Source organism: Anoplophora glabripennis, unplaced genomic scaffold, assembly GCF_000390285.2.
Source record: "Anoplophora glabripennis isolate ALB-LARVAE unplaced genomic scaffold, Agla_2.0 scaffold15, whole genome shotgun sequence".
NCBI lineage: Eukaryota > Metazoa > Arthropoda > Insecta > Coleoptera > Cerambycidae > Anoplophora > Anoplophora glabripennis.
This window is the reverse complement of record NW_019416279.1, coordinates 663410-688299: the sequence shown is the minus strand read 5'-3', so window position 1 is coordinate 688299 and position 24890 is coordinate 663410. Positions and strand designations below refer to the sequence as shown.

The 24890-nt window shown below is 29.5% G+C and overlaps 1 protein-coding gene and 1 non-coding gene across 7 annotated transcripts in view; one reads left to right on the top strand and one right to left on the bottom strand.

Annotated features, from left to right (window-relative positions):
• Positions 1–1709: 1709 nt before the first annotated feature.
• Positions 1710–1801, bottom strand: Trnay-gua. The gene is given in 2 exon segments: positions 1710–1745; positions 1765–1801. It is a non-coding gene; the product is annotated as a tRNA-Tyr (tRNA).
• Positions 1802–7803: 6002 nt separating this feature from the next.
• Positions 7804–24890, top strand: part of LOC108905488 (pacifastin-like protease inhibitor cvp4) — a 30178-nt gene continuing 13091 nt past the window's right edge. For 2 of the 6 annotated variants that reach the window (XM_018708374.1, XM_018708365.1), the window contains exons 1-6: positions 7804–7977; positions 9816–9920; positions 13926–14027; positions 16311–16415; positions 16824–16931; positions 18805–18846. In XM_018708374.1, the coding sequence (XP_018563890.1) occupies positions 7917–7977; positions 9816–9920; positions 13926–14027; positions 16311–16415; positions 16824–16931; positions 18805–18846 (523 nt within the window). In that variant the 5' untranslated portion in view covers positions 7804–7916. The remainder of the gene's footprint in view (positions 7978–9815; positions 9921–13925; positions 14028–16310; positions 16416–16823; positions 16932–18804; positions 18847–24890) is intronic. The other 4 variants (XM_018708406.1, XM_018708398.1, XM_018708390.1 and 1 more) reach the window with 3 other exon arrangements.

Here is a 24890-nt window from a genome sequence, read left to right as displayed (position 1 = left end):
ATAAAGAATTAAAAAATTAAGTTAATTTATTTATTATCATATTTTAAATAACATTTAAATAAACAAATGAAAATTGCCTTCTCAGGCAGATAATAAAGTACATTTAAGTTTAATATTCCGCAAGAAATTGAGTATTGAGTGCCCGGAATTAGTTTAAACATATAAATTTTTATTTTAGTGTATTTTCATGACCCAGTGATTAAATTGAAGGTAATTTGTTTGGGAATGGGGTCAGTTTTTAAAGAAAACCAGTTTATTGGTTAGTTGACGTTTCGGCTATTTCGACCAAGTCTTCATATTGCGTACTACTTCTGTACCATAAAGTTCTTGAATTTCTTTGAAGAAGCCTATTATGCTACCTAACTCTCCTTGTCCGTATATCCAAACTCCCAAGATTCCAATTTTAGAGTATTTTCATGACCCAGTGATTCAATTTAATCACAATCTTTATGATTAGAATGAGAGAAAAAGATTGTTGAACGGTTCAGTTTAAAATGACCACCCTGTAGACAGCGAATTTCGTTCGACGGGAACCTATCGCTAACCGTACCATGTTTCCAATGGATTGGCCAAAGTTGGGAACTATCGTGGTACGGCATGAGGGCATTTAACTGAAAATGATGGGTTTACGTTAATTAGACAATGCATGTTGAACTTTATAAAGCTATTATTACACAATCATGCTTCACTGCATTGAATCGGAAATCAAGTTTTACCATTCAAATGGAGTATTAGGGTAGATTAGGTACATGTTTAACAAATATTCGGTTAGTTACGGTATCCGGAACTTTTATTTCATGAAATGTTGTCCGATATATTTCATGTTTCAGATTTACGCATTGGGACATGAACGGGACATAACTAAGATGTATTACATTGGGATTGAGGCTTTCTGGGGTTGCTTTGATCTTCAGAATTAATCATGAGTTACTTCAAATTGCTTTAGATTGGTATGAAAATGTAATTTTTCGTTTCAGAGTGTTATTGGTTAATAAGTTTCATTGTGGTTTTTGTTTTTTCATAATTTCGGCTCCATAGATCGGCAGTGTTGTCTAAAATCTATTTGTATCATAGTTTTAGTTTTTCTCTCCTTGTTTAAATATTTTACCTTTTTATTTTTTCTCTATTTACATATTTTGTAAAAGATAATAAAACAATTAAAAATTAATTAAACAAAGGGTTATCTTTATGAAACTACTTTTGTATGATCAAGAAGCTTCCACTGAAAAAGGCACACAAATAACAAATAAAAATGGCTACCCCCATTATTAATGTTTATTTTTCTAAAAAATATATATAGTTTTAATTGTGTTATAAAAACTAACGTACCTTTTTAAAAAATTTTAGTTTTTGAAACATAAATTAAGAGAAGAAATACAGTGACGCTCATTTTTTTATTTGCCTGTTTTTCCATTGTGAAATATTTGGTTAGGCTAAAATAGTGTAAAGATTTATTTAATAAATTTTAAATTATTTTCACTGAGGCAAAATATACAAAAACAGAAAAAAATATTATATTCTTTTCTAAACCCTATACAGAAATAGTTTTTAATGCAAATATATTTTCCGAGTTTTAAAATTTAAAAAATCTATTAATTCACAATACAATATGGTTCCACAACACTTACTTTTTATATTTTACTAAGTATTTTTTACATAGATTGCAATAATTATATACCAATATAACCTCAAGTAGAAATAAAAAAGTATCCTTCGAGCCGGATTTGAACCAGCGACCTATGGATGTCTACAAGTCATATTCCACTACAGTCCACCGCTCTACCAACTGAGCTATCGAAGGTTGAATAATCTTTTTGTCCCACTCGTAGAAGAACAGAAGGACCTTACAAATTTGTTATACTTTTGTTATAAATATGGAATTGTAAGAAGAAGTACAGTAAAAGTACAATTTATCGTAAAAAAATTGTGCATAGTGCATTGAAAAGTGTTATACATATTTTTAATTGGAGACAAAATAAAAAACTATGATATTCTGGTAAGATTGGGCAAACATTTTTAAAGATTGTCATTGGCGTACCTAAATATTTTAGTTATTTCTGTATGAATACCTACATTTTTGTTTTGTTTACTTGTTTACCTAGTTTTGTTTAAACACAGAATGATGATTTTTACAAAACGTAGTTATAAGTTTATTTAAATTAACCTTTTTTTAACCATATTTCTAATTCATTTTTTATTTAAAGTTGATGTAAGTATATTCACCAATTTGCACTTGCTTCTGTGTGTTTTGTTTCAAATTTATCTTTAATTAATGAAAGAAATAAAAAAGTGCACCTATATTTTTATTTAGTATACGTGAGAAATTTAATTTATACCATGTATTAAAATAATGAAAACCTCCATGAACCTACATATCTTTCATAAATGATTGCAAGGCACGTGACTAGATTTTTTGTTTCCAACAGTAATTTTATTCCCTTTATGTTGGTAATTAAATTTCGATAAAATTAAAAATTATTGAAACAATAAAATCAAGATTACTTTAAAACACAAAATTCTGTTTCAATGTCATTGGTATAATTTTATTCAACCAATCAGCGATCGCATTATCTCGAGCGTTGATGTAACGGTTTGTCATTGTTCACTGTAAACGAATCATTAATATTGATGATGCCAAGATTTAGCGTTGGTTGCCTAAGCTCGTCGTTTACTAAAACATCATTTATAGGCTCTGTACAACGCACACAGCAAATAGTATTCAGGATTACACATTTCGAATAATCAGGACTCCCAGAGGACGCCATGGGTAAAGATAACTTCATAGTCTGATAGTTTCACACAATATACATACATAACATACACATACAGAAAGAGAGAGAGAGAGAGTTTGAACAATAGGATTGCTGTAGGCAGTAATATTCGTATGTCAAATATATGCTTCATCAAGTATTTGTAATAGTTTAAAAATATTGTATAAAGTGGATGGTATGATCTACGAGTGTTTAGATTATTAATTGTTCAGAATTACTGGAAAATTACGATTTTATAAAGAAAACATTTCATTGAAAAAAATCACAAAGCATGATTTTAAATTTAAATAGATCTGCAACTACCCGCGCCATCTATTGGTGTAGTGCAAAACTTAAATCCAACACAAGTAGATATCTGTGATGAAGGAGACTGCTTTGCTTTTAGTTTTGCCATTAGCCGCTAGATAGCACTAATTTTAATTTTGTTACGAATTTTATTGTATGCATATACAGGAAACCCACAAAAAGTTTACCAAAAGTTTTATAAACAGAGTTCTTGTGTTTTTTTAATTAAAACAATACACATGTTTTTACTCTCATTAAAAATTTGATTTATACAAATACATTCGGAAGATAACTTGTTATTGTTATTGACAATATAATCGTTCCTCATTTATCTAGAGAAATGTTAATCTGGTAGGACCAATCAAAGTCGAAATGTCAAGGTGCCGTAAGCAATAAAGAATAAATAAATGTAAGCACGTGTTTTGCGGTTTTCACAAATAGTGGTATGTATTTTGAAAACTATTTTAAAACAAATACTTAAAAATTAAATGCAGTGACTTCATCGAACAAATAATATTGTAATACTGATGTATGTAGTAATGAATACAGTTGTATAATAATTAAGATGTTAATTGATACTTTAAATATTAAATATAAGATAAATACTTTGGTGTATTAATAAGCTAATAAGCTGCTCTGCATATATTTTTTGTAAAAAATCAAGACAATTATTCAGGTGCTTGAAACCCACTCCTCTGTATTCACATTATGTGTTACGTAAGAAAAGTTGTGGGGAATCACTATTTACTTTGCTAAATAAATAAATAAATAACTTAGTGTAAGGTCATATCGGTTAATTATTAGTTAAATACACCAAGGATACTAGGAATATTATGTATTTTATCGGTTCAATTGGAAGAGTTCACAGATTTCGATAAAACGAATTGTTTTTGCTTTATACAAAACATATTCTGATAGGGAATAAACGCGTCGGTTTGTCAAAATTGTATGATTACTTTGATGTCTGTTTCCAATTTCCGAGACAGAGAAAAGCAAAAGAACAAACTGTTTACAGTAAACCAGAAAATATTTATAATTTGAATTTGTTATTTTCTTAATTAAGCTGAGAAAATAAAATAATAAAAATAAATGTATTAAACCGTTGGTAAAAGCAGGGAAGGTAAGAACTTTTTTTTCGTAAAACCCTTCTAAAGCTGAAATAATTATACTGGGTGTATGAAGAAATTAGATGAAGATAGAGCACTACAAATATTGCGAGTTTGCTTTAAACTCTTGCTCAATTAATTGATTCGGAAATTGCGTAAAAGAAATAAAAAATATTTTTAGCAAAAGCTCAGAAAAAACAAAAATATACATTTCACTTTTTGGTCATATAATATCAAACCACATTTTTTGGTAAATGTTTGAAATTAAAAAAATTGTTGATGAAATCAAGGGTTCTAAGAAGCTGAAATAATTTCAGGTGTCTATAATCTATCAAGTTTCATAGTCAAAGATTGTATCAATGTACTCTTGGCTCTTTTGCCTTTCTTATTTAATCTTATTTTATCAAAAGTCAATTTTTGTATGTATGGGAAACTGGAGGAATTTAATTCTAAAAACATTTCTTACTCTTGCTAGTTTTCAAAAAACTTTATCGTTTTCAACAAAAACACGAACAACTAATAATGTAACTGTGTTTGAAATCCTCAAAATATCTAAAGTTGACTTGAATTTAAACGTCAAACTCAGGAAAAATGTCATATTTTAATCTTAGTAATTGTGCTGCTCTATGTAGGTTCTTATACGAAACACCCTATATAACTCCGCTGTCTCTATTAGTAAATAAAGTAGGACAGTGGCTTGAGATTTTAGTTGAGCTTCCTATTAATAGATGGCGCAATTAAAGCACGTTATAGCTGTCCACTAAATTCGTTTTACTTTCACATTTTTTTAAATAACGATATAAATAATCATTTTATATAAAAATAAAGAAATACAGGTCAAGTTTTTTTACCTACTTACATCATTTTATGGCAGTATCTGAAAATGTTCATCTCTTATATTCGTACTTTTGGTTGAGCTTCATTCTTCATTATTTAGAAGAAATTGTTCTGCATTGATATTATTTTTAAATTTTTTTATTGTCACATCAATTATCCCATATTGATAAGTCTTTAATTTCAATGTTGCACCACGTCAACATTAGGTAGGTACATATTTTATGATAGTGGTAGTACAACCAACGTCCAGGTGGTGTGAATCACCCTGTATGTATAGGTATTTTACTGTTAAATAAAGTGCATACTATGTGACAACATAATCAGTTTAAGTGATACTGGCCTTGTCATTTTTCTTGGATTTTCTGCCAATATTTTCCATTTCAATTGTAAAATACTATTTCCCACACAACTACATGTAAAATATGGCTGTATGTCCTTGTTCCCTGAGCAAGTAATAAACAAAGGATTTTTCAAAACGTTTTATTTAAGACTTACGATGCTTATTTTTATGCTTACTAATGTTTTACAAGTTATTCCTTGGTAAACAAACAGGCAGTTGTCAAATTTTTAAAGGCAAATATTTCAAAAGTATGCGCACCACAAGAAAGCAATGCAAATATTATATCGCTTTCCCCTTTTAGGGATGTTTCAGTAATAAGGACACTAACCGGATTAAAATTGGTCATGTGTGGAAACTGGAAATGGAAAGATCAGTAAATCCAGCTACAATAACCTAAAATACCGGGTGTTTTGGAAAAAGATTCAAGGGTTGATAGAACATCAAAAAATAAGAAATATTTTTTATGGACCATCGTTCTTTGTTTTTGAGAGGGAGGGTATTAAATATGAATTTTTGTATGAAGTAAAATGTGGGCAAAATTTGGTTTTTGAATGTTATTAGTTTTTGACCACCTGCTAGAGGGGCGCCTTTCTCAGTGACATTTCATGACATTACTATTTGAGGTTAAGTTTTTTACGGTCTATGTCGTATATCTCTTTTTTTGAGAAAAAAGTAAGTGACTATCTTAAAATCAACCAGTTTCTTATAGGGTTATTTACGTAACAATATACAAAGTTGCAGGAGATTTTACTGTGATTTCAAAACTGTTCTTAGAAAAACAATTGATTGCATTTCAAAGATACAAGCCGATTTTACATAGTCTGAAAGAACACCCTATATATCTCCGTATATTTGTATAAAGAGCTTCCTTAACATTAAAGTAATATACAGTTTAATAGATCTCCAATAATAAAGAAAGAGTAAATAAATATGATAACAAAGAACTTTTGCCATGTCTCTCTTATTATTAGAGATAGGTCTTATGTCACTGTAATGTTAAGGAAGTGATTCGAATCACAATATTCAATTGTCTTTTTATTATAGCCTTGAAATCGCAAGAAAATTTCCTACAACTTTGGTTCACATAATTTTTTTGTGAATTGTTTTTTGAACACCCTGTACAGAGTGTTCAGGGTGTTCGAAAACCAATGGATCATATTTCAAGGAGCACTTTCTGGGATGGAAAAGAAAAACTATTTAAATCAATTGATATTCTTACAACTTTACTTGTTTCAAAAGTTATCGGCCTCCAAAAAAATTTTTTTATTAAATTTGAATACCGACATAACTTAAAAAAAAAAACAAAATAATATTAAGGTAAGTTGATCTAAAACTGTTTACTTTAATCCAGTGGGGTATGACCCACAAATTTGATTTTAGAGAACCATTTTTGACACCCTGTAGGTATCTCAGAAGCAAAAGATGATAGTCCCATGATGATAGTTTTTTAATGATCTATCACTTCTTGAATTTACGGTGACATTTTCAAAAACATCCTGTATAGGAAACATTGACGTTAATTTCAATTGAGAAGTTAGAAGCTCGTGTGATGGAGGGGGCGGCATATTATTCTTAGAAAATAATATGACATCAATTTTATTTATAAAAATTTACAATGGATTTTATTTGTAAATAAGGGACTGTTATTTAGAAAAATTGTATGATCTTACTGAAAACATTCCTTTTAATAAATTTTTATTCGTAAAAATGATACCCTTACCTCCATATCTACACCACTGGTTATTTGATTTTATCGGTAATATCGCTAAATTATGACTAGAATCAAATGATTCAGAAAAATAAAATTTTATTTTAGAATTTTGCATAATTTTCGTAAATGGGTCCAAAAATTGACCAAAAATTTTCATAATTTTCCATATATTTCCAGCGACATTCAATTACGGATCATTCTGTATAATTAGTACTTATACTATCCATACTCAGTATCATTTCAATCTGACAAAGCATTTTAGAGTAACTTCATAACTTTCATAAATGTTTACAAGCTAAGTGACTGCCGAGCTTAGACAACCAACATTGCAAGGTTGGTACTTGTACCAAAAATCCCTAAAACTTGGCGCACCAATATTAATGATCCGTTTACAATGAACAATGACAAACAAATGACAAAGTCAGTGAATGTAATTCTGATATGTTAATAATTTTTAAATTTATCGAAATTTAATTAAAAACGGGAAGAAATTATATTACTTTTTGAAAACACTGTAAATTTTTTTGTCAAATTCGACGCCCCCTAGAGCCTAAACAAAGCAATTTTAAATGGAGGTAAATTTAATTAAACCATCTTATTGTGACTTGCACGTACACATAATATTGGGACACCCCGTATTTATGCCAAATTCATTTTGGGTGTTAAAAATCAAATATTAGTAAGACGGAAAGATCCCCCTCTCTGTATGTAAGTCTGACCGGCGCAATGTTTGACTACTTGGGTATAAAGGTCAACAGTTTGATGGGATCGTTGCCAGTGCTCAAGATTTGCTCGGGGTGTTCAGCAACACAGTGACGTCCTGCTTATATTTTCCGAAACAGAAGAGCTGCTTTATTCTCGTCAAGATGAAGACCACTTTCTTGATAGCATTATTTTTAGTAGTCGTGGCTTGTTCAGCAGCCAGTGGTAAGAAGCTTTTCTGTTTGTTAGCGGCTTATATATATTTTGTTAAACGCCAGATATATCGGAATATACGTACATATAAAAAATAAGACGGTCAAGAATCACATTCAAAATTTTCAGAAATGGACGTCAATTGGACAAATATTCTTTTGCTTAAAAAGATTTTGAAATCTTATCTTATCAAAAATTCCGATTTTATCTGCTGTTTTTAGTTCAATTTTTTTTTATTCTTTGATAGACATGGACTAGAAATCATGTATTTTTCTTTCATTTGAAATGAAATTATTTGAAATATGTGTATAGTAAATGTTTCTCCGCATTATTTAAAAAAAAAATCTAGAAATATTTAGGAATATTTTTAAGAATTTTTACAATAGAAGATTAATATTCCCTAAAGCAAAAAATAACAAAAAACCCGTTTTGTTCATTATGCATCTCAAATTTTTGAAAAGCTAGTATTCAAAAACAAATTAATTATATTTAAAATCATAATCATTACTTTTACGTATTTATATTTAATTTTATATATTTTACAATTAAAAAAATTAGGTTATATACATATTTCAATTAGACTTTGATATGTAAGTATAAATAGATTGGAGGATATAATTTTAAAAATGTCGAAAAGTCTAAAAAATTTTCTGAAATACCAGATATATGTCTATAATGAGATATATTATAAATGTGATGTTCAGGAATAAAAGCAAAGTTTTAAAAGGTAAAATGTCGATTTAGTAAATAGTTCTATGTATAAAAAATGTGTAAAATCGGATCGCTTTATCAAAATTTTCGTTTTTATCTCTCAGGGTTTTTTGCGTCAGCATTTCTACTCGTTTTTTGAATTGTTTGACAGACGTGGATGTAGAGCAATATATATGTTTCTCAAATCACGATATAACATTAAATTGTATGAAATATCTATTAAACGAATTTGAAAAAAAATATTTTTATCTGAATTGCAAAATATGTATCTTTAATGAAATGGAAACCTACTCAGTATTATTTTGACTGATTTTTTGACAAAATTTGTTGTATTTTTCAAAAATTTAAATAAGTTTCATGAAATGTAAACATATTTCACGCCCAAAACATTTACACAGCAGTTTTCAATAAAAAAGAGACTTTTACAAATGTACCACTCACAGCTTTTACAATTACCTAAAAAATGTTGGGTATAAGCTAGTATTAAAACATCATTAAATAGGGTTGCAAATTGCATTTCTACAAAATTGTTTCATACAGTGTGTTTATTTTGAGATGTCATATAATAAAATATGTGTAACAGAGCTGATTTTTCTTCAAAATGAACGTAGTTTTCTACAGAAGTTGTTTTCTGTAAAATATTTACAATAACTTTATGTCAAACTTATTTATCAACTAGGTTTTTCGCTAAAAACATAATACATACAAAAAATAGACCATTTAAATACAAGTTCTTTTTGTTTTTAACATATCGGTTGCTCTATTTTCAAATTTCGCTGTTCCACGTATTACATACAATGTACTGCATAATAAAATCAAGGTTTTATTTTGCGTATCAAAACTTTGATAACATTTTACCTTTGACATCACACTGACCGCTGATCAATAAGCATGTCAAGTTTTCTTAAATGATTTGAATAAATAAATCGTCTGGCCAGGGCTTTTAATAAAAATAACTTCATGTGATTTTCCACTGTGCTGATAACGTTTTGGAAACGTAGATAACTACTAATTGTCTTCACGAAAGCAGATTTTAAGAAAAACGATTAAGTTAGTGCTAAAATGTGTTTTTAGTAAATCAAAACTATAATTAAAATTCTGAGACTTTTTCTTATTACTTTTTTTTTAATAACTTGTAGCTGATGAATGTACAACAGGGGACGTTAAAAATGTTGATTGCAATAGATGTAGATGCCTTAACGGCCAATGGGCCTGTACCAGAAAGGGATGTTTGAGAAAAAGGGGTAATTTTAAATTAGTTTTTGCATGCACGCATTATGTCATTTTCGTAACTAATTTTTTTTTTATAATTTTTGAGAGGAATTTTTATATTCTGTAAATTTTTCGTTTTCATCAATACAAAACATGTACAATATGCAAATTTTTTACTATATTTTATAAAATTGTTTTAAATAATTTCACAGATTTGTTTGAAAATGGTCGAAGCATTTTTGCAGTTGATTTATATGAAATAAAATTGCACTAACATAACAGAAAATTTATTAAACCCGTTTAACCTTCATTTTGATAGTTTAGTCCAAATAATTCGTGTGTACGATGAAAAATTTAATGTAAATTTATAGCTGTTTCGTATATGTTGATTACATCTTACAAAGTACTACCTTGTATTTATAATTTGTTTAGCTTTTCCTGTAATTGGGTGTAACCTGTAGGAAAAATAAAGTTATTATTATTATTATTATTATTAAAAAAAACGACAAAATTCATTTATATTTGCAAATATAACGGAAAAAGAATATATAACTGACTAAGACGCTTATAATTTTATATTTTTAACACAAATCATAATCATATTTTCTCTATTTAATTTTTCATTAATAAACGTAAATTAGGATTACAAAATTCAAGAACAAATGTACTAATTTTAATCAATTTGCCTCGCATCGATTTAAAAACTGTTACTATTCAATTTTCCTTAAAATAAAATCTATAGCTGCTTGGATATAATTATAATTGTTCCAGAAATCCAGACACATCTGTTTTTAATTTTTTCACACTTTTCACAGCTTGTTCTATTAGATATCAGACTAAATCTGTAGTGCATACAATGTTTATTACTGATAGGATGAATTTGTTTATCGCTTATGTAAAATAAAAATTTGAATTTAGAATTTAATTTTAATTTAAATTGCACTAGAATTTTTTCACAAAACATTTTGTTTATTTTTAATATGTCTGTGTTTACAATAATTGTTGTTTCTATACGACTGAAAGTATAAGAACTACACATGTTTTTCTATAATTTTTAAATTCTTCATAGACATTTTCTTTTACCTGACAATTAATATATTTTCATTACTATTCGGGGGCAATTGAAGACAAGAAATATTGCTATAATTCAACAAAGCATCAAGAGGGCGTTTAGATATCACATTAAATTTTATGTTTATCAATAACATTCCAGAGAGTGCGAACAATTTTGACTCAATGAGGTAACACGTATATATAGTATATTTTAAATAACATCTTAAAATAATACTTTCACATTCCTGAAGAACTATTTTCAAATAAAACGTTTGTAAAGAAAACTAAATACATTTGTTATATTGATATGTATATTAACGCTAATCTATTGTCTAACAATTTGTTTGAGTTATTTTAGAATAAAATAAAATTTGTAATGGGGAGATTCAGAAATGAATATTAACTTTAAACAGAACACCCCGTATAATAGTCTAAGATAATCCACAGTGTTCAGTAGCACAGTTAAATTCCAAGTTATTAAATTTAATGCAGTTGGCTTTGACTGCATTTGTTTTTAATGGTAACCATATATTTTTCTTTTTTTTTTTGTGATATTTGGTCCGTAAATATTTGTCAATTATACTTTATATTATCGAAAATTATTATTTTTTATATTTAATTTAATTATTTACTTTTCATATTAATTTTTGCGATAAACTTATTCAAACTTAAGAAACAATGCGGTGATAATTAATGAAACATTTCCGCTTGTAAACGAGAACTTTTGGGGGATTATGTTTTACCTTTGACCCCTCACTGGGCGCCCTTAACAATTTTGTCTAGATGTCTGGGACGACACTCTCCTAAAAATAATTGCGTGATGTAATTTTTATCTGCAGTTGATAACAGTGTCAGCGCTTGTTGTATCTCTGGACGAGGATAACAGCCATAATTCGTCGAGAAATTCGTGCTTTTGTCCACTGAAACATATAAGAGTCTTCCTAATTGTATGTGTACAGGTCTTGAATAGAGTCAGTCAAAAATAATAGAAATTTTAATGTTAATTAATATTAAATATAACATAAGAATTAACATTTTCTTAATATCCAGGAAATTGTAAATTCTAAGGTTAGAAATCAATTTTTGAAAATTTCGAAAAGCATACTGTTAGTCTGACAATAATTCGGAAAAAATTATTAATAAAAATTAAAATAATTGACGTAAATGAAATGGTCACCTGGATCTATCATGAATTTTTTCGTGACAATTTAAAATTTTTGCTATTTTGGGGTTAAATTTTCCATATATGCTTATGCTTAGGGTTCTGTTTTATAAAAAATGTATCAACAATGTAGCCTGTACATGTACAAGTCGCAACACCATGTATGTTCACAGAGTCAAAATATTAAAATTAAGAGAAAGCTGATGTAAAAAAAGTTTCAGCATATTCGTTATTTTTTTTTCTTTAAATATTTGAGTAAATTCAATTCATTGTTAATAAATATTTTGTTGCTTAGGACAGGTAGAAAAATATGAACTGAAATTTGTTTTTTACGGTCTTCTTGCTTTATAACAAAAAACGAATATATTACAAAACAAAATTTAATTGTCTTGCAATGTCTAAAACCGTTTTATCCAATTTATGGGACAAAGCAGAATAACCAGTGGGACAAGGTAGAACATTGTTTTACTTATGCCAAAAATAAATGAAATAGCACTTTGTATAAAACATTTTTAACAGAAACTTTAAAACAGAAAGTGGAATATTTCTTTAATAACCAACCTTTTTTTAGAGCTTCTACACAGTTAAAGTCTTGATGAGATACACAACAATGTGTAGATACAAAGCGACATTAATTTATGTTTTAAATTTTTGAGATAGAATTCCAATATTTTTTCGTTACATATAGTACAGGGTGATTCGCAAATGGTGACCAAAAACGAGACCTCGTATTCCTTGGTGAATTTTAAGGGGAGTCGTTCCTATAAACTTTTTATCTAGCTTCGTTAAAAAGATACAGGGTGTTAAACTTCAAATAATATTATAAATTTTTTTTAAATAATTTAAAAACAAGTAAGTGTAATAATTTGAAATTGAGCACATGTATTTATCTAAACATTGCCCAAAATCTAAGGGCTTTTCCTAAAATTTACGTGCTCCAGTGGCGGAGAATCAGGGTATCGGTGGCATATTTTTCTAAATAAAATAGTACGCCACTGCTTTACGGTAACAACCATGATATTTTTGGATTCAACTTTTAATTTTCTACAAATTACTACGCTCTTATGTTTTTCGAAATAAGCCTGATTTTTGAGTAAAACTTAAAAAACACTTCGATATCCGAATGCCTTTTAAAATTACATAGCGGGCTGTGATAGCAACTTTTGACATTCTGAGCAGTTAGAAGAAAGAGTAAATAATGCTTTTCATCAAATTTTCGTTACTAAAAAGATGTCGGACCTGTATTCGTGGAAATAGAGGTATTTTTAAGCTTTTACTCAAATAAATCATTAAAATGATGACTAATGTTATTAATTTCTTTATTTGAATAAATAACCGAATGATTAGTGCTTGTCATGTCATTTCAGTAAAATTGTTTTCAATTGGTTTTTTAAGTTTTTCTCGAAAATCGGGCTTTTTTCGAAAAACATGAGAGAGTAGTAATTTGTAGAAAATTGAAAGACGAATCCGAAAATATCATGGTTGTTATCATAAAGCAGTGGCGTACTGTATCTTTTTAACGAAGCGTCCTAGATAAAAAGTTTATAGGAAAGACTCCAAAAAATTCGAGGTGTATTAATAATTGAAAAGACATATAACTTTATTTTGTTATAATTATAAAAAGCATAATTTCCATAGTTTATTTATCATGGAAAATGTAGTTTCCAAGCAATACAAAATAAATTATCTTCAAAAGTTATATTGAAAGGCGAAAAGATATTAAAACATATACAGGGCGTTTCTTTAGAAAAATTTTTAATATTATTGAATGATGCCCAAATTACAGTTTTAATTAGCCTATTAGAGACTGCAATTTTTTTAGATACAGAATGCCAACCTGGAGAAAGCAAAAAAATAGATTGCAACCACTGTTTCTGTTCTGGAGGACACTGGGCTTGCACTCTAATTGGTTGCAACGTAAAGGGTATTTGAGTTTTTATAGCATGTCGCATGACTATATACGGGGAAAATATATCACACAGAATCATTCAAAGTCCATTTTCATAATTAGCCTGAAGTTCATTTTTCTTAACATAAAAATGTTGGGTATGCGACTAAGATTATTATGCGCAAAAACTGGTTTAGGCGAAGTTATTTATCATAAATAATAAACAATGAGTAAAACAACAATAAATTTAAAAAAGAAGATTTTTTTTGGTATTATTACCTATATTCTTTAAGATTGAGAGCAAATATTTTTTTAAATGTAAATCGACAATTATTTTCATGTGATAAATTTTAACGCGATCGGTTATGAAGTCATGAATTAAATTAGCTTTATTTTTGACAACTTTGTAGGGTTGTAACTGAAAAACCAAAAATTTTTTATTTAACTTTTTTCGTATATCGTATTTATTCATCGTCGTGAATATGCAGTCAAACGTAACCGGTGAAATTTGCGGACACCCTGTATTTATTTCTGTACGATAAAACTATTGCCATATTTTAAATATTGTATACCAGGAGCTTTCAAAGTAGGTTCTCTGTGATACTTTACAAATGGCACACGCTGTATCTTTTTAAATAGTAGGAGAGCTATAATACAACAATATAATATGTAAAATATAATGCATTCTCTGCAGTAATATTATTTTTACGTCATATACAAAATAGGAACCACTTTTATGAAATATAAAAAAATGTTTACATCGAAAATATACAGTTTTATATATTATACTTTATTATGACAGACTTATAACTACTTCAATTCAAAATATATTTAACTTATTATTATTTTTACGTATAAAATAACTTGTAGTATACAGGGTGTGCCATTTAACACTCCCGCTGGCAATAACTCTGAAATGAAGACATTTATTTTAGTTTCGGAAACTGGGGATGTTAGGTCCCTCGAATAGCTTCAAATTGCAGTTAGAATTGTTACTTAAAATCTTTCTGTATAGATGGCGTGGCAATACTAAAAATTTTTTTGATTCCTGGAACGTAGAAATGCAGTCCATCTGAAAGATCGTTAAATTTTGAGTAATATTTTGAACATTTATTATAATCTTTTTTTAACTTAGTTGATCATTTGTTTTTTTATAATTTACTGTTTGTTAGTTAGTATGTGGTGTGAATAAAGTCATTATAACAATATTTTAAACGAATATTTTGTCTCAGTGTGATTTAATAAGACTTCTGTTACATCATACATTGCATATTCAAGTCAAGTTAAAAATATTTATTGTGCATAGTTACAATGGCAATATACAATCCTAAAGGACTAGACACAGATAACTGATTGATATTGAAGTCAAAATGTCTCGACATATTGGGAAAAACTTGATATTACAAACATTACTCAATATTTAATGATCTTTCAGATGAACCGCATTTCCACGTACCATGAATCAAAAAATTTTTCGCCGTCTATATAGAAACATTTAAACAAACTGCAAATGAAACTGCAATTTGCAGCTATTCGAGGTATAACAGGTCCAATTTCCGCAACTAAAATAAATTTCTTCATTTCGGAGATATTGGCAGCGAGAGTGTTAAATGGCACACCCTGTATATGTAGCTTCCAAATAACACAAATTAATACTTCACGGATCTTGCAAATTTTACAACATTTTTGATTTTCAAATAACAGTTTTCACTTGAGCGTGTAAAAACTATAAAAGGAGATAAGGGGTCCTGATTAATACCACCTTATCAGATTAAAAAAAAAATAGCAAAGTGTTTATATACGGGAGTATAAAGAAAATCATAGCAGGCCTTGGATGGCCATCTTGAAAGTCGTAGATGGATCAGAAGAAGCGGTTTTCAATGCCATTTAAAACAAGGAAATATTGTGTTGAATTATCTTGAGGCATAAAGTTTTTACGGATCTGTACACATTCAAATCTTTGAGATCGTGTAGAAGAAAACATTTTGTATAGTTTTGGGTCAAATTTCACATCTAGAGGTTTTTTGGGGGTTCACACCACCTTATCAGATATTAATTATTAAATTAAAAGAATTTTGTTGAATTATCCTGAAGAATAAAGTTTTTACGGATGTGTAAATAAATAAAAGTAGATACACTATATGACGTAGGATATAGGGTGTTTGTTTTCTTTAATTTTAAAGGTATTTCTCTTTTTATAAATGGTCAATAATTATTTACATGAATAAATTAAGCAGTTTTTTTTTTCCTATTTTTCCTATACGATACAATTTTTAAATATCGTAACGTATAGTTCATGTTCTGTTATTTTTTTTATAGCCGCTGAGTGCTCTACAGGACAAACTAAACAAGAAGATTGCAACACTTGTTTTTGCGCAAACGGCAATTGGGCTTGTACTCTAAAAGCATGTTTGAGGAAGAGGGGTAACTTTGAATTATTTTTGTAGTATCACATCATTTCATGCAAATAAAATGGAGTTTACTAACCAACAGTCATTCAAAAAAAAAAAATCGTACATTGACAGTTAACTTGAAACTCATTTTTCACAACATAAATAATTTGAATATACCGCCATCGAATTACATAACGTTTATACGGATTGTCGTTAAATAAAGTTAATATGATATAAAAAAAATATTTCAGATATCTGTGTTGGATACGGCTTAATCATTTTTATCGCCCACCCAGTATATCTACTTACTTTACTCTTGATTATAAATATTTCTGTACGGGATATTTCATAATGGCTAGCTTATATTATCATTTCTTTTTCATTTTAAATATTTGTTTATTTTTGTGAGGATACACATTTCCTATATTATTTTCGGTAGCGGCCGATGAATGTCTGCCAGGAGACAGAAAAACAGTGGAATGTAACACTTGCTTCTGCGCGAATGGACTTTGGGCATGCACCAAAAAAGGATGTCATGCGAAAAGGGGTAACTTTGAAATGTTTTCATAGCAAGTCTAAAAGTACTTCACTACAATCCATATGCATATCGCACCCACATATGTTCTAACAGTTCTTTTATTTGTTGCATATTTTCCCACCAGTGAAAAAAAATTTGGCAGTAAAAAAAGTAGACATTAAAAAAACATTAAAAACACCTATACAGGGTGTCCCTAAAAGGTCTTTATAACGCTGCACCAGATACAGTGCGACTCAAAATAAGTCGATTTAACTAAACTAATATTTTCTTTAATTCCAATTCATTGTATATTTTAAAGGGCGCCACAAACGGCCATTACGAAGCATTTAAACTGCCAAAACTTTTTTGTGCCACCGTGTATTTGACTTTGGGCTGGAAAGATCTTATATATAAATTCGAATTTCTCATCCCAAAAACTCCCCGGATACGAAATTTCACGAAATTAGCTCGAAGTAGTCGAAAAATGTTAAAGAAAATGTTTTTGTTTCAACTTCAACACCCTGTATCTCGTAAACTATGCTTTTATGAGCAACACTGAATAAGACTTTTCCCCATTAATTTTATTCGTAGAATCTAATAGTAAAGTTTGGCCCATCCTTTATCGGACATCCTGTATATGTATTTCTGAATTATCAGAAAAATTAAGTACCTAAAACAGCTAAGAAATTTAATATTAGAACAGTTTGTCAAACAACTAATACTATTTTGTCAAAGTCACGCCCAATAATTAATGATTGAATGATTAAAATTCCAAAAATTTAATTAATGTGCAGAGATCTCTAGATCTGTAATATCAGAATAGTCGAGCACAAAGATTACTTAAAAAACAGGAATTTAAAAAATAAAAAATTGAGATCACGCTTAGAAAACGTTCGTATAGTTCAATGGGTTGGGACAAAATTTTAGAGAAACAAAGAGTACTATTAATAGAAAATTAAAAGATACCGATTAGTCCAATTAAATAAGATTTTAAATCGAAATTTTGGTCAACTTGCCTCAATTTTTGATATGAGTTAGTTTGAGGTATGTTATAACAATAAGTGACAGTAATTTTTTGTTCAACCCCCGGGTGAAAAAAGATAAAACAAAGGGGTTTTTCAAGATAAACTCAAAATGAAATCTTAGTTCTAAAAACGAAAATACAGTAATTTTCAAAGCGCCGAAAACTTACCAGATATACGATGATGCGTTTTTGTTTTTTTTTATTTGTCTGCTTTCTTTAATGTGAAATGCCATTAATTTTTTATTTTTTTATCACTGGTTTCAAATTGTTCGATAAATAAACAAAAAACTAAAACTACGCTACAAATAATTTCAGAAAATATACTAACAACAAATTAAACAAAAATTGAAACTCGAACATTTCCCATTTTCCAGCTCTCATTTAGATTCATTTTAAATTTATTTTTTTACGACATAAAATTTTGGAATTTTAACATTATTTGTCTATATGTTCACACAACGAAAATCTTCCAAATATCCGTTATTTAAATCCGCTGTGTCATACATTATTTTATGGGACCTTCAGCTTTGAAGGTACATGTTCTATTATTTTCGGTAGCGACCCGCCAAGAATGCTCACCAGGGGAAACCAAAAAAATTGACAACGTGCATAGGTGGATGCTGGGTTTTTACCGAAATAGGATGTAGACCACATATTTAGAAAGTTTAACAGCACTTTACATACGCTATTTAACTGGAGACAAATCTTCATCTCTACATTTCATTCGCGGAGTGGTTTCCATTTCCCATATTCATTTCGATTCATTTTGAACTAATTCATATAATATAATGCACGGCAATTCAAATTATTCACACCTCACTAATGACAATTTAAATTTCAGTGGTTAAATAACGAAACTAATTTTTTTTTACTTTTTAGCCATCCCAGCTCGTTTCGACGTAGAATCTAGACATAAACGAGGTAACTATACTTTTTTACATATTTTGGGAAAGGTGATGGTGATAGAATCTAGAAATGGGTAAATTTGTATAACACGACAGTAAAACTTTTGTAAAATTGTAATTTGTAAAAAAAAGTAGTACGTAAATCTTTTCAAAATGACCACAGTCTGTTTAAACATTTATTTTGTTTTATGTAAAATATTACTATAACGAAAATTTATTTAAAATAGTATTATTACGATATTTCGAATGTAGACCCGACTGAAAATCTGCAACATTTGCCTATTTTTGAGATTCTAACTTGCTTTTTTGCTTATACCTATCCTTGCGCCCGTTTGCATGGCATTTTGGGCGCAAGATTGCATTTTAACAACTATTACCAAGTATTTGTAAGCCTATTGCCGCTTTGATATTACGCATACTGCTTTTGGGTGGCTGGTGCTAAATAAACATAGAATGTAATTCTTCTGATTCTGCTATCGGTTCTGCTTGCTAGAAATTAACGTTACGCTTTGCAGTTAGGGACTGAAATTAACGATGGTCTTAATTAAGTCAACATAGAAAGTTTTTTTAAGATAGAGAAGCTTTAAGATTTTGGTGACTTATAATAATAATTAAGCTTTCTGAAATATGTATTTGGATTATATAAAATAGCACATTTTTCTATACATTTTGGAAACAACAATGTGAAATTTGTAGGTGATAAGTATGGCATAGATCAGCGGTCTTCAAACTTTTGTGACTTGCGGAACCCGGACATTTCGATTTTTTTGACAAACCCCCATACCTAAAAAAATTCGAACGCACTTTTCACTGATTATATAATATATTTATAAATACATACTACGATTAACAAAATAAATATTCCACTAAGTAAAAATTAAACTAAGACTTTAAAGTTTAAAGAAAATATGTACTGGATACTTTAAAAAAGAGTAAATATAATCAATAACTTGGATGTGATTCTGCATTGCAGTCTAGAGAGGTTGTAGGGAACCGCTGATTTCTGCGAAACACACTTTGAATACCCCTGGCATAGATAATATGAAAAGTAGTTTTAATTTTTTTCTGAAATATCAAAAAAGTGACAGAAATGAAATTAAGTTGGCGTTTTCTGTCATTGAGAAGGCACTTAGTAAACAATTTGTTGATTTTCCCTCTTCGCTCTTATTTATTTACACCCTGTATAATAAAGTAGGAAACCTTAGTACTTTTACAAATATGATTACCTTCCTCAACTGTTTTTATTTAAAATAGTGGTTAAAATTACAAGTAATACGTACAATTTATCAAAAACAACAAACATTTTTTGTACCATGACTGTAATATCGGGAACACCGACAACCATACAGCTTAAATTTAAATAACAACTGCTACAGCTGCAACCACAGCTCAAAATTCGAAACGAGGATATTCAGTGTGTTCATTGATTAAGTTGAAAAGAGGGGATAATTTTATTTTTCATTTTTTGAAAAAATTGCTTATAACCATCTAACAATAAGAGTATTGCTTCCAAATTTAATACAAGAGTATAAATATTAATTCTGCTGAACTTTTCCTAATAAATTTTCCTGATACAAAAAGTGCACTTGCTGATAATAAGACCTACTTGATTTTACTAATTACTTTTAATCAAATGTTGTTAAGTTCAACTCAATTTCTTTGTCATTAGTACCTGTGGTACTTATTGTTAGAAATAAAAAGCTGTTTGTATTACTTAACAGACGTTGCGTTCTGGTAATAATATACAGAGTATTACAAATGGCACACGCCAATCTTTGGTGATAGAACAGCAAAAAATAAGAAAAAGTGTTCATATAATCATAGGTCGTAGAACAATCCGTATAGTGTTGAAATTGACAAAAATATATCACATTTATTTAAATGTCTTCCAAAATGTTTGACATACAACATACAGGGTGGGCCATTAGTGTGAGAAAGTAAAATAACTCCCTTGTTACTCATAATACAGAGAAAAAGTTTATGTAAAAGTTATATAGAAAACAAGAAACCTAAACTACAAAATTAATTTGATGCATACAGGGTAATGAGTAAAAACGGGACACGCCAAATATTACATTTTTTAAATGGAACACCCTTTATAATTTTAAACATATGGATTTCCGAGAAAATTCTATTTTTGGCAAAATCAACAGTTTATCATTTTAGTGCGAGGATGCCGTTATGTAGAAAATTCTTCGAATTTTGGAAAAAACATGACCTCGATGAAGTTGTATAAACTTTCAACTACTAACACTTAAAGCAAAAATATTTGATAGAGTTATAGGCAAATGTTATGCAAAGCCTCTTATACATATTACCTAATATCGATATTTTATACAGGGCATTTTTTATAATACGATTATTTTTAGAAAGTTTAAACTTGATTTTCTAAAATTTTTCAAATGGAACACTCTGTATTTTTTATTCTATTTTATTCTCATATCAGTCCACTTCAACTTTTATTAAGCATGTTCTATATCTAAAATTGTTAGTTTTTGTAAAAACTTCATTTTTATTATTTTATACAATACCACAATGTGACAGTTTTTTCCAAAGCCATTTCGTGCGACCGAAAATAATAAAAATGTTTTTCAGAAATGTTGCTATATCTTAAAAACTAACAACTTTAGTTGTAGAACATACTTAATAAAAGTTGAAGTGGACTGATATGTGAATAAAATAGAACAATAAAATACAGGGTGTTCCATTTAAAAAATTTTAGAAAATCAAGTTTGAACTTTCTTAAAATGATCGTATTATAAAAAATGGCCAGTATAAAATATCGACATTAGCTAATATAGGAGTCTTTGCCTAACATTTGCCTATAACTCTGTCAAATATTTTCGCTCCAAGTGTTAGTCGTTGAAAGTTAATAAAACTTCTTTGATGTTATGTTTTTTTCAAAATTCGAAGAATTTTCTACATAACTTGGCAACCTCGCACTAAAATGTTATACTGTTTATATTGCTATATATAGAATTTTCTCAGAAATTCGTATGTATAAAAATATACAGGGTGTTCCATTTAAAAAATGTAATATTTGGCGTGTTCCGATTTTACTCATCCCTGTGTGTTTCAAATTAATTTAGTCCTTTAAATTTTTTGATTCTGTACAACTTTTTTTGAAAAACTTCTTCTTTTACTTCCTCACACTAATGGCCCACCCTGTATATGTTTGAACAGCTAATTATATGCAAAACTTTGCTGAATTCAAACATATATTCCGTCAACTATTGACGGAGCTGCTTTAAGAAATATAGTGTCTAATTTTATTCAAAAAGCGAACCATTTTTGTTTGTTATGTTTTGTATAAAATAACCCTTCGACGTAGAATAAATCGAAAATACCTCCAAAACTATTGATTTTACAAATAAAACTTAAGGTGGCCATACCCCTGGCCGAGAAATGTTTGTAAAACATGCGTTTTCTGTTATCCTAACCCCACATTTTAAGAATTATTTTCACGTACTTATAAATAAAAGTAAACAATTTTATATGTAGGACTAAGCAAGTAAATGTTATAAGAATATTTACATGTGGAGTTATGTCTAAAAAAGTTAGTATTTTCGTAGATTTCAGTACCTAAAACCTCGATAGTTTGATCGTTTTTTGCACCTGTTTATTCGTTTTACTGCGGCGTCTTTGAAAATACTCAGGTGGCATGACATAACATTCCTATTATTTGATAAGCTTTAGATTATTCAGTTATTAAATGTTTGAAATTATTTGTCTTTGAAGAAAACACTATTTAAAGAATATGGGGCCCTTAAAAGTTTTTGAAAGAAAAATTATTTTAAATGCACCACAAGCCAAAAAAGAAATTATTGGTATAACAATTTCAAATTTGGGGGTTATTGATATTTTTGGACTTTTCCTAATTACTTTGTCTTTATAATTACTTTTTAACAAATAAATCTTCTATTTTTTTTATGAAACGGAGTTACTTTAGTTTAGTAATTCAACTATGTCGAAGACTTATTTTAAATAAAAAAGGAGTACTCAAAAATGGCATATTTTTCTAATAAAATGACATAAAAAGACATCTTTTTTCTTAAAAACACCTACCGGAAATGAACGTATTTGTTCAATTTCCAAAGTATTCTGGGGTTCTTGGACAATATCTATCAGAATCTTCACCACTGGTTTGGTTTTGGATTTATGTAGCAATTCAGCGAGTTTTTATCGATAATTAATTAAGTTATTATACCGTCTACATTAAATGTTTTGCGATATTTAAATCTGTGATTTTTTCAATTTTTTTTTCATTTTAAGATGTTCTGTCACCAAACAAAGTTTGGTGTGTGTGATTCGGTCAGTAGGGGACACCCTGTACATGCTGGCTCACTTAAAAATATAGTTTTGTTCATTTGAACACTAGCAGAAGTACAGCTACAGTTACAGTTTAAAATTCAAAAAGGAAACCACAAATTTTTGATAACACGCTTTGTAAGTTGGTTTTACCTTGACTGAAAGATTAATAATTCGAAAAACTACTTCCTAAAATTAGCAAATAAACATTTACAGCCACAACTGCAACCTAAAATTGAAAACGAAAGATACAAAACTTTACTGATAGATGAATTCGAAGAACTACATCCCAAAAGTCACACCACACAGCTACAGCCACAGCTACAACCTAAAACTCGAAACCGACGAGCGCAGCTTACAAATACTTCGTAAACACGCCGCCGAGGAGCAACCGCCTCAATCCTCCTCTCTCCCCCGCAGACATGCATGTGGCCGAAGACCTCAAGGATACCCCCTGCGCCCCCAACGACTACTTCCAGGTAGACTGCAACGTATGTTACTGCAACCTGGAGCACAGCGGCTACCTGTGCACCAACAACTATTGCTATAACTACGACGAGTCCACCACCGTGAAAATCCCCCTAGAGAACGATTCCATGCTAATCCTGTCCAGAGACGGCGTTAGGTTTATCGAAAACGCGAGCTCCAGGATCAATTCTCGCAGTAGAATTAGGAACAACCCGGGCGAGAATCGCGATGGGACAACCACCGACGTAGATAACGAGCTGACTTGGAAGAACAACACGGAACAGCCGTTCGACTTTTCGAATCAGAGTGTCAGTTCCGAAAACGTGCACGAGTAAAGGTAAAGCCGACGCGAGTTTTGGAAAGTGTGGGATTTTGCAATTATTTCGGTATTTTTCAAAGATAACAATCGCGTTGTTTTCAACATTGCTGGAATATTAAAGCACAGTATTTTATACGTACCTTACTCAATGCTGTACTCGATTTTCATGGCAAACTCGACTGTCAAATCAGAAATTTGCTATCTTCATTTGTTTCTGAGTTACAGGGCGTTCCTTGTTATTGCGACACTTTTGAACATGTCTGTATCGCAGCTGTTAAATAAGTTAGAGTTAAAGTGAAAACTGCTCAAGACTAATTCTTTGGCGTAGAATTGAATACCGGTATTAGATTTTTAGTAGGTCTTAAGATTCCGGAGTTATGACCCAAAGTTATATTTTAAATGGAAATCGTAACCTAAAAAAAATAGATTTTTTTTGTGCTTTTCAGCAATATATCACATGCATAGTTAAACATACGGGGTGTTTTATACAGGGTGGTCTCGAGGTAATAGGCCAAACGTCATGGGTAGATTCCCGAAGCAAAAATATTGCGATTTTGCCGAACTTACCTTACTCCAAAAGTTGATAGTTAAAGAGATACAGGGTGTTAAATGTAAAATATTATTTTAGTTTATTTCCATTTATTTCTTAATAAATGCAAATATCTACACAAAATTTTGGGGTTCTTTGGATAGAGGAATTGAAATTTGTTCACATTTTGGTTATAGTTCATAGAGGGCGCCAGCTGCCGTAGATTGAAGTTGTTGGAAACGACATAACTTTTTTGTACTTTAAGGTAAGTATCTCATCTTTGGTATCGAATTCTTATTTTCCAACTTTTTTACACAAAAAAGGTAGACTTTATGAAAGTAGCTGTCTCGCACCGTTTCCGAGATATTTGGCTTTGAAACTTCCAATGCTAATAGTTGAAATAATTAAAATAATTTAGAAATGTCAAAAACAAGGG